This window comes from Petaurus breviceps, unplaced genomic scaffold (genome assembly GCF_028583685.1).
Source record: "Petaurus breviceps papuanus isolate PSGF00001 unplaced genomic scaffold, PetGlider_PUasm1.0 90792, whole genome shotgun sequence".
NCBI lineage: Eukaryota > Metazoa > Chordata > Mammalia > Diprotodontia > Petauridae > Petaurus > Petaurus breviceps.
Window position 1 is genome coordinate 7,439,431 of NW_027187347.1, and position 11,718 is coordinate 7,451,148.

Sequence of the window (11,718 nt, forward strand, 5' to 3'; positions counted from 1 at the left end):
CCTTCCTTCCTTCCTTCCTTCCTTCCTTCCTTCCTTCCTTCCTTCCTTCCTTCCTAAGAGTTGTAGAGAGAAGCCGAGCAAGACTGGAAGTAGGAAAGATAGGCTATGAGCCTAGGTCTTCTGACTGCAGATCTAATTTAACCCTGTCCAACTGAATCTTAGGGAGGGGTCCCATACTTTTACCCAAGTTCCAAGATCCCATCAGTATAATGGATTCCATACCAACATGGCTGATATCACAGAGTGCATGAACAAACACATTTGGCTCCTGGTAGACTCAACAAAGTTTCTTATGTGCACCCTGGAAACCATGCCTAATGAAACATACAATAAACAGCAACTCAAAAAACACTCAATTTTCTTTTTCTATTTAGACTTACAATCAACTAAATCTTTCTTTTCTTTACTGTTTTCATGATTCAGCTTGATCATCTTCAAGAATGCTCTCATTTTTCACTCCAATTTTAAGGCAAAATTTAGAGGCATAAAATTAAAAAAAAAATCCATGTATCCCAATGATGAAAAAAAGGGGAAAGTGAAACTGTTGGGAAGAGCAAAGGAACTGTATTCAGTATATGAACTATATATGGAGTCAGGATAAAATTTAAACATAACAACCAAAGAGAATGATTAAAAAAAAAAATTCCACCCCAACTTGATAATGCTTCCCCCTCCAAAACAAATAAATAAATGAAAACCACCTACCTAAAAGTTGTTTTGCATACATATAATATATAATATACATGCATATATAATATATATAAATGCATATATATGTATACACATACAGAAATATTAGTTAACTAGTAAACATTTCAAAGACAGTGTTGTGCAGGATAATAAATGTCTTATATAATAATATTGTGAGGATAAAAGTATTGTGAAACTGCTCAATGTGAGGAGTTTCTACACCCACCAGGAATTCCCTTCATGAAAGTAATCACAATCTGGACCAAGAGTTGTTAATATATCAATAATGTCGATGGTGTATGTTTCACAAACAAGTTAGAGTGAAAATAAAATTCTATGAGTCATTAAGTTTCTATTTGTTTCAAGATTTTTTTGTCTTTTTTTTTTGGAGGGGGGAAGGCAGGGCAATTGGGGTTAAGTGACTTACCCAAGGTCACACAGCTAGTAAGTGTCAAGTGTCTGAGATCTGATTTGAACTCAGGTCCTCCTGACTCCAGGGCCAGTGCTCTATTCACTATGCCACCTAGCTATCCCCATCTGTTTCAAGTTAGATAACCTTAAATAGTTCAATCAGGAAAAGACCTTACTAGTTTTCAGATGAGAGTCAGATCTTGAGTGGTCCATGGCATATATTCAATGTCCTGTCCTAAAAACAACCAAACAAACAGAACATAGCCACTAAGGGGGTATTTTTAAAAGAGAACACTGTTTCTGCACTCAAGATGCTTACTGGGAGAAGGAGCATGACTCTGGAAAGTATACTGAATTGGGAGTTAGAGGATGTGTGCTAAACTCCCATCTCTGCCTTTCATTACCTGTGTGACCATGAGCAAACCACTGACCCTTTCTAGACATTAGTTCTTGATCTGTGAAAGAACATGACTGGACCATTATTCCCTAAGACCCTTTCTAGCTCAAAATCTCTTGAGCTCTTACAATCTAGTTCTGTGTTTTCTCCTACAAGAATATTTTGATTTTCTGATGTAGAAGACATTTAAAGTGGATATGAGGGAAAATCAAGGGAGAATTTGGTAGGAAGGAAGCAAACTCCACGACAATGGAAAATCAAATGAAAGGAAATTAATCAAAAACTCAGCTTACCTCAATGAGGAAACAGACTTATGGCTGACTTCTCTCTCCTTCATGTAACTATATAGAAGATGCTTCAGGCTGAGTTACAAATGGGGGAAATATGGCCACAAAAATGAACACAGAGAAATTTATAGAGGAAATGCTGCTTTCTCCTCTAGGATCTCACTTTCTCCTGGGGAGATAATGCATCTTTGGATAAGTAAAGACAAAGTAATTTGAAGAGGGAGGAAATATAAAAACTGGGGGATCAGGAAAGGCATTCAATGGGAGGTACTACATTAGTCATGCTCAGAAGGATCCTAAGAAACAGAAATAAGAAAGGAGTTCATTTCAGGCAAAGGGACATTTTATACAAAGGCCAAGAATGAGTATCTCCAAGTAGACTGATATCATTGGAATAGAAAGTACTTTAAGGAGAGTGATGTGAAATCAACCTGGAAAGATTGACTGGCTTGAGATGGTAAAGGGCTTTATGTGTTAAGGGGAGGAGTTTGTATTTTCTATTAAAGAAAATAGTGAACCCTTGAAGACTTTTGAGCTGGGGAATGACATGACCAGAATTGTTTTGTGAAGATTATTGTAGCAGCTATGTGGAGGAAAAATTGAAAGCAGAGAGACTGAAAGCAGGAAAAACAATTAGATGGCCACTGTGAAACAAAGCTGAGAAGTGACAGGAGGCTGAAGCACCTGATAGCTGTCTAAGAAGGGGAAGAAGGGGGCACATGACCCATGTGATACATGTTTATTTGACAAGATGTAGCACCTTGTCACTCATTCAAATATGGCAGTGGTCTTTCATCCAACACAGTTTTTTCTCTGCCCTTTCCTTTACCTTTTCATTGATTTCTCAAGTCCAACAGAGAGTTTTTAAATCTCTAAAGTGGTAGTCTAAAGGTGAAGCATGGGCTTCTATCCCTAATTATATTTGGCTTGAGGCATTAAGCAATTTCAACTTTTGTTGTTGTTTTTTTTTAAGTGTCTCTGGTATAGTCAGTCTGACAGTTATCTTGCATAGATAAACATATATTCTAATATCTACCCAATAAAAAGGTATATTATATGTATTTATAATATATACTTTGATGTATATATGTAGACAAAGATATGTAGATCTAGACATATATATATATATAAATCTAATATAATCTAATATCTCCCCTACACCCCCCACTCAATAAAATTTAATTTAGATGAGAGACAGATCTTGAGTGGTCCATGGCATATATTCAATGTCCTGCCCTAAAAACAACCAGAGACTATTTTATCTTTGTCCCTAGCATCAGGCATAGTAATCTTCACAAAATAGGTCCTCAATAAATGTTTGTTCAACTAATTGAATCATCATTTGTTTTTATTTATTACTCATATGGTGGATAAAGAGGTTGGATGGGAGAGTAAACCAGTGGCGTCAAACTAAAATAGAAATTGCAGACCATTAAATTGTATATAAAGATTCCTGCAGCTGCATATTGATGTAGAAAAGCACATGTTAACCTTATTGTTCAGTCAAGTCTGACTCTTGGTGGCCCTATTTGGGACTTTCTTGGCAAAGATACTCGGAGTGGTTTGTCATTCCCTCCAGTTCATTGTACAGAGAAGGAAACTGAGGCAAGCAGGGTTAAATGATTTGTCCAGGGTCACACAGCTACTAAGTGTCCGAGGCCAGATTTGCACTCAGAAAGATGTCTTCATGACTCCAAGTTTGGTATTCTATCCACTATGCCACCTAGCTGCCCTCTATTCATTTTATCTATATTTATTCCTAGGACTATGCTATAGTAATCACTTAATAAATACTTGTTGACTTCACTTATGATTTTTTTAAAATAGAGTGCTTATGCCGAGTGTTTGAGATCTGATTTGAACCCACGTCCTATTGGCTCCAGGCCCAGTACTCTATCCACCGTGCCACCTAACTGCCCCTCTTAGTCTGCACTCAAAGCCTTTACAGATTGTATGGGACCAGACAGGGTTTGCACTCCAGTGACATATACTTCAAGAGCCTAGGGTTACTTCCTGACTGGTAGGAGTCATCGGAACAGAACTTTATAGGTAGATTATTTACAATCCCTCACTCAAAAACAGGAAAGGAAAGAGAAGTTCAGACTTTTTGGAAACCCTGTGGTGAATGTTCAGCCCTCACAGACCCAGTACAGAGTGACCTCCTATCCCTGGTCTTCCAGTATATTCCGGATCTGATCTGAGGAGGCTGCGTCTGAGCGTGAACAGATGGCGTTCCCCCATGACTTCGTCAAGCCTTCATTTTCTCCTTGTTAATCACTGTGTGGCTTCTGAATGACAGACAGTAAATTAAACTAAGGTCACAGACTCTGTGCTCATGGACCACTTAGCTGACCCTCCCCAACCTAGACACCTCCTGTTTTTCAACAGACAGAATATATCATCTCCCATTACCAATAATGCTTGGAGTCGAGCACAATGAAGCCTGGATAGGGAAAAAATTATGTAGTTCGCATGGCTTAGTTGACTGATGGCAGCTAGGCGGTACAGTGGGTAGAACATTGGTCATGAAGTCAGAAAGGCTTGAATTCAAATTCACTTACCAACTATGTCATCCTGGGGAAGTCACATAACCTTTGTCTGTGTCAGTGCCCTCAACTGTAAAATGAGGATCATAATAGTACCTACTTCCCAAGGGTTGTTATGAGAATCAAATGAGACGATTTGTAAAATGCTTGGTACATAATAGCTGCTATATAATTTCTTATTCGCTCTCCCCTGCTGCCTTGTATGGAGAAGCAGACAGAATTAGTGTTATGGGAATGGGAATCTGAAGATTTTCCCTGCCCCTAGGCCCTTTGGATAGCCTTAGGTGATTTGGAGAACCTTCCCTGATTTGAGAATACATTTTCCCCCCTAATGGACTGAATGTGGTTACCTGGAGCCTGTGGTGGGAGGCTTGTTCTTCAGTAACACCCACACCTTGTTACTTTGTGATTGGGCAGTGAGTCTGGAGGGTTGTGACATTCTCTGACCTAGGACAAGTCTATATATACCCTGATGTGAGGTTTTGCTATGGGGCTCACTTTGGGAAGAGTTGTGTGATATGGCCAGATGAGACTCTGGGCTGCCATTGAGTGCCCCTCCACCGGCTTTGAAAATCCAGATATTGGTGCTGGTGCTTCCCTCTCTGGTAACTGACAAAGTATGGATGTAATGGTCAGACAGTGGGAAGCCCTGTCTGATAATCTGTTTCTCTGTCTCCTTGTAACTTCTGTTTGTATTCTCTGAAGTTCAGGGTGCTGACTTTTTCTCCTGAACTAGGTAAATGATACATTTTTTTTTATTAAAGTAAGATTGTTAACCCATTTTGGGTTGCTTTCCTTTGGAGAAGCAGATCTAAGAACCTGTGTTGGCAGCCATCCTGGGTATGCTAGGGTGCTTGCTGTTACAATTAGGAGACCTAAATTCTGTCTGTAGTTCTGCTACTGTATTACATACCTTAAGTGTCTCAGGCAGATCTAATTTCACTATAATGTTCTATAAAAATCTTCCTAAAATTTGAGTCATTCAGAAGTGAAATGGGTTACCTCAGAAAGTGGTAAAGGGGAGATGGGATAGGGGGACTTTCTCTCATTCAGAGTCTTCAGGCAATGACTTTGGGTGACTAAGTCATTTTTACTACCATAAATACACAAATTAAAAATAAAGGACATAAGAAGAAAGATACTATCTGCATCCAGAGGAAGAACTGATAAATAGAAGTATATATAGAATAATTTTACATACATACATATATATGCACATAAACACATACCTATTTGTGTTTAATGGTAACTATCTCTACTGCAGGGAAGGGGGAGAAGAAAAAAAAAGGAAAAAAAAAAGAAATATACATCATAACTTTGTTGTATATTTAGAGGGAATAGCAAGTTATACATGGTAGATTTCCAGTTTCATGGGTGATCCTATTTATTGTATTATGTTATGAAAATGCTTGTTTTGTTCTGTGAACTAAAAATAAAATAAATTTAAAAGAAAAAGAAGAAAAAAAAGACAAAGTCTCCAGGCAAAGGTTGGTTGGCAATTTATAGACTGAGTTAGTTAGTCAATTTATAAGCACTAGGCATATCCTTTTCCCTGCTGCAAAGGTGGCTATTAGGAAAAGAAAACATGAAGATGTTAGAGAATATATGGATTAGAAATGGTAGAAGAGGGGAAAAAAACAACAACAGCAGCAACATGAAAAGCAGAAACATTTTATTGGAGCTTATTCTTAGTACAGATTCCTGGGCAGAGATCTGACCCTCCTACCAACTTCGCTTTGTAACATTGTCCCAAGCCCCACTAATTAGAGACCTACTTGGGCTCAAAAGAATGAAGAAGGCTTCCAGGGCACTGGGTGGACCCTCTTCGGTGAACATAGACAGTAGCACAAGATGGGTATATATGTGTTTTGGTTCCTTGGTATGTTGTGGAAGAATCGTCTCAAAGAATTCAGTCAGATCACTTCTAATCCAAGTACAGGCATTTATTGAAGACTGACACCCCTCAGAAGCAGGCTAGGTTCCAAGAGAAACCAGTAATTTAGTTAAGACAACACAGACAAATTTATAGTGTCATGGTGCTATCACACAGCAGAAATTATGAATATTAAAAAGGCAGCAGAGATTTGTTAAGGGACTTGGTAAAGGGAAGGGGTCTACATGGTCAGACATCCTGGTGGTCCTGCTTTCCAATTGGCTGGCTATTGTGGTGCTGTCCAGTCCAGGTGCTGTAAGATGGATACTTAGGTATTGCGGTCCTGTTTCGGGTTAAAAAGGATGATGTGATCATGATTGAGTATAAGGACATACCTATTCAAATATGTAAAATGGATCTGGGGGCAGTGGTGCAGCAGGGGGAGCGGGCATGCTGTTCAGTAAATCCTGGGATTGTGTTTGGGGGCTTGTGATATGGTTAAAGCCAGATTGTGTGGTTAAATCAGGACATGCTCGCTGTTCGGTGGGGCTCATAAGGAAGTCAGAATATTGGGGCTGGGGGCAGCTTTATTAGGATTTCATCACATGGCCTGGTTGTGAATTTGCTTCATTGGAGAAAGCATCTCCAAATTGAGGAGATCACAGATCCATTCAAGAGGAATATCTAAAAGGCAAATACATTGATGAGGAAATTGGGCATTCTTACCTTAGTGTATATTCATTTGATCAGATTGCTTTTCTACTAATACCTAGCTAAGATCCAATGCTCTGACTACTCACTCTTCCCTGCTCCCAGCTAACCTCTCCCCATGCCCCCAAAGCAGAGTGGCTACAGAGAGGGGTTTAAGGCAATATAAAGATATTTGGATACTGGAATGAAGTTCAGGATAAGATAGAAAAGTGCAGACAGAGGTGTCAGGGGTTTGGTTTGGTTTTCTTTTGTTTACCATGTCAATGAAATATTTACAGCGCACCCACAGTCACGATAAAGACTGTGACTGTAAGTATGGCATGACGTTCGATAGCAAAATATACCAAACTCTCCAGATAGAGGACTGAACTGAAGCATTTATTTAGACACCAGAAAAACAAATTCCAAAACCAGTAAGCCAATTCCATCACAGTACCAAAGATACTCAGAAGCCACAATAACACTGAGAGCCACAGCATCCTTCAGCCTTCCCACAAACCAATACAAGATCAGTATTTACTCACAAACCTCTCTAGCTCCTTGCCTGAGTGCCTTCTCTCCCCCCCACAGTTTGGCTAGCTCTGACCAACTTCCTGTGGGCTCTGCTTCCCTTCAGCAAACTCCTCCCACCATAGGCTCCATGTGACCACATTCAGTCTATTAGGGGGCAGAGTTTACTTTCAAAGCAGGGGAAGTCTTCAAACTCACCCCTTCAGGGGCAGGGAAGATCTTCAAATTCCCATTCCCATTACACCATGCTAAGACAAACCACCTATTTTGAAATAATAGTGTCAAGTCCTGAAGTAAATCAAACTCATAAGTGGAGGAATAAGGCATCTTTAATCAAGATAGCAGGTTTGAAAACCTGTCACCCTGGGGGATGTCCCACCAGGAGACCCATAGGAGGGTTCTTATACTTTTAGGAGGAAAGGATGAGCGGGAGGGGGTCACATTAGGTATCAAGACCTGGTCATGAGATGCCTGCTGCCCTTGGGAATCTAAGCAAAGAAAAGCACTTCATTCTGGCTGTTTTGCCCTTCATGCCATGAATCCCAGGGGAAGGGGGGAAGGACATCAGAAGCTAGTTTGGAAGATGGTCTGGCTCAAGCTGGCTTTGTTTACAAGGAAAGGTGACTGGGCAGGGACTTGAGAAAACTCAACATAATCTAGAGTAGTAGATGCAAGAACATTACTGGAATTCTGATATTACTTGGATCACTAAGCAGGAGGGGCAGGTAATATTACAATGGATATTAACAATTTTTCTGTCAATACCTAGGGATGACTCTGGACCAGGAAAAAAAAAATGGCAAAATTTCCTCTATTTTCTCTTTATATGGGATCTTCAAACTAATACTGATAGTTTATTTTAGCCACTTTTACCATAGTGGAATTGCAGACAAGAAAACCTTGAATTTCCGGTCTCACACATTTACTCTCTCAGAGACTTTCCTCATCTGCAACAGTGAGACAAATAGCTCCTACTTTATAGTATTGTCTTGTGGACCAAATGAGATAATATACGTCCAGGACTTGCAAAACTACTATTTTGGACTATACAAATATTAGTTCTTATTTCGTTGACATGGATGTGCTAATAGATTGATTGAATACAGTTTAAATATGCTTTTATGAGAGGCAGTATAGTATAATGGAAAGAGGAGCTGAAGCAAGGGCCCAGTCTTGACTTTGATGCTTGACTGTGATAGGTCATGTCATCATTGACCTTTTACCTCAACTTCTTCCTCTGTAAAATGGGGAGAATAACCCATAGATTACTGGAACTCCCTCAGGATCGTTGCTAAGAGAAGGGTACATGACAAATTCCAAAGCAACCAACTTAAAAGCTAACATTTGGACACCCAAATGAGTTGGGAATTGTCTGTATATGGTGTCCCAAAAGTCAGCTAGGTGGCAGAATGGATATAGTGCTGGAACTGGAATCAGGAAGACTCATCTTCCTGAGTTCAAATCTAGTCTCAGACACTTACTAACTGTGAGACCCTGGGCAAGTCACTTAACACTGTTTGCCTCAGTTTCCTCATCTATAAAATGAGCTGGAAAAAGAAATGGCAAATCTCTCCCGTACCTTTGCCAAGAAAACCCCAAATGGAGTCATACAGTTGGACACGATTGAGATTGAACAAGAACAACATAGTCTTATAGGACACCCGATATTTATTAGACAGTATGTTGGGGAGAAAAGTCTATTGGATATAGAAGTGCCAAGCGTCTAAGTGTTGTTAATGGAAGGACAAGAAGTCCCAAACCCCCACATAATCAGAACATATTAATAATTGTCTCTGTGTTCCCTCTCTGCTACAGAAAAAATTTAGCTGTTTGGTGAGGAATGTATTCCCCATGGCAAACCTCTCATGGTATTTAGATGGAGAGCTTCAAAACGAAAAAGAAGGTAAGAAAATGACTCAATGAAAATGTTTGTAGAAGACAGATGGGCTAGAGTAAGAGCCAATGTCATTGGCTAACCTGCTCTTGGCATTCAAGGATCATTCTGATTCCAAGAAAAGCATATTATTGCCTGCCAGATGCTATTCGGTACCTCAGCTTACTTCTTCCAAGGAGGAAGAAAACATTTCCTAGAACAAAAGAAGAATGGTTGAATTAATTAAACCCCAGGCAAATATGCTAATCTGCTTTGTGTTTGTTTGTTTGTTTAACTATAAGTAAAGAGAAACCTCTTTCACAGACCTACAGGGTTTCCTCAGCGTGATGATATCCAATTAAATAAGCGTTCATCGAATAATTACATTATTTATAATTTAATTAACTATTGATTGTTTTAAACAAAACAAAAAAACAGAACCCCATTTTTTTTTTTCCTGGCAAAGAGTTATGAAGGCTGGGGAGGGGTAAGGGAATCCACACTCCAAAAAGACAGGCACTTTTTTGAGCTATTCCTGGGACAAGGGACATTTCCATTAAAAGGATTAAAAGGAGTGCTTGCTTCCACAGCACTTATACTAAAATTGGAACAATACAGAGAAGATTAGCATGGCCCCTGCACTAGGAGGCCACACAAATTAGTGAAGCATTACATATTTTGGGGTGGGTAGGGAGGGATGAAGGGAGAGAATTTGGAACTCCAAGTTTTAAAAATAAATGTTAAAAATTGTTTTTACATGCAACTGGTAAATAAGATATACAGGCAATGGGGTATAGAAATCTATCTTACCCTACAAGAAAGTAAGGGGGAAGGAGATAAGAGAGGGGGGTGGTGGAGTGATAGAAGGGAGGGCAGACTGGGGGAAGGAGGAATCAGAATGCAAGCCATCTTGGGATTGGGAGGAGGGGAGAGATGGGAGAAAATTTGGAACTCAAAATCTTGTGGAAATGAATGTAGAAAACAAAAATAAATTAATGTGTTTTATTTTAAAAAAAAAAAGGTTTAAAAGAAAGGGCAGCTGGGTGGCACAATGAATAGAGCACCAACCCTAAAGTCAGGAGGACCTGAGTTCAAATCCAGACTCAGACATTTACTAGTTGTGTGACCTTGGGCAAGTAATTTAACCTGGATTGACTTTCCCCACCTCTATGTCCCCTCCAAAAAATTAAAGGTACTAAAAAGAAATGTATCTTGAAGATAAATTCAGCTGATGAGAAAGGAAAGTTTGTTTTCCATGGGTGGCCCAGCATAACAGGTTATATAAGAAGTATCTTGTTTCAGAAGTTTTAAAGCATTATTCTTCTTCCATCTGTGATAATAATAATTTTTCCCCTCCAACTAAGATATTTTTCTCAGAATATCTAAAGTACTTTACCAGCAACACTTCCTATCCCTGACATTTAAATATTTTATGTATGTATGTATGTGTGTATGTATGTATGTGTGTGTACACATATAATTATGTTTCGTTTTGTTTCAAAAAGAAACAAGCCAGGGAAGCTAGGTGGCACAGTGAATAGAGCACTTGCCCTGGAGTCGGGAGGACCTGAGTTCAAATTTGACCTCAGACACTTAACACAAAACTAGCCATGTGATCTTGAGCAAGTCACTTAACCCCAACTGCCCTACCTTCCCCCTGCAGAAAGAAAGGAAAGAAAGAAAGAAAGAAAGAAAGAAAGAAAGAAAGAAAGAAAGAAAGAAAGAAAGAAAGAAAGAAAGAAAGAAAGAAAGAAAGAAAGAAAGAAGGAAAGAAAGAAAGGAAGGAAGGAAGGAAGGAAGGAAGAAAGAAAGAAAGAAAGAAAGAAAGAAAGAAAGAAAGAAAGAAAGAAAGAAAGAAAGAAAAGAAGGAAGAGAGAGAGGGGGGGAGGGAGGGAGAGAGAGAGAGAGAGAGAGAGAGAGAGAGAGAGAGAGAGAGAGAGAGAAAGAAAGAAAGAAAGAAAGAAAGAAAGAAAGAAAGAAAGAAAGAAAAGAAAAGAAACCCAGACAGTAAGACATAACAAGTATAGTGTTATGTTAATACCTGTCAATCAGGAAGACCTAGATTCAAATTCTCTTTCACAGACATATTAGCTGTGTGACCCTGGGTTCAGTCACTTAACTTTTCTAGGCCTCAGTTTCCTCATCTGTACAAATGAGAGATTGGACTTGATGACCTCAAAGATCCCTTTCAGCCCTTTATTCTATGAGATACTGTGAATGTCTCTCAAAGCATTTCTCTGCTATTACTAGTTGTATAATTAGTCAACATTTAAAAAAAAATCAGCCATAGCAGTGAGTTTCCCTAGATTCTGCAATGGAAAGAAATGCTTTAGTGGCCTATAATGGTTTACTTCACTTCAAGCTAGGAGGTAGGTGTGTGTGTGTGTGTGTGTGTGTGTGTGTGTGTGTGTGTGTGTGTG

The 11,718-nt window shown here is 39.2% G+C and overlaps 1 protein-coding gene and 1 non-coding gene across 2 annotated transcripts in view; both read left to right on the forward strand.

The window, feature by feature from the left end:
- CD96 (CD96 molecule) overlaps nucleotides 1-11,718 on the forward strand; it is a 123,540-nt gene that overhangs the window by 37,474 nt on the left and 74,348 nt on the right. The window contains exon 6 of the mRNA XM_069069824.1: nucleotides 9,241-9,328. Coding sequence (XP_068925925.1) covers nucleotides 9,241-9,328 — 88 coding nt within the window. The remainder of the gene's footprint in view (nucleotides 1-9,240; nucleotides 9,329-11,718) is intronic.
- Nucleotides 9,873-9,979, forward strand: LOC138147531 (U6 spliceosomal RNA). The gene has a single exon (XR_011164837.1). It is a non-coding gene; the product is annotated as a U6 spliceosomal RNA (small nuclear RNA).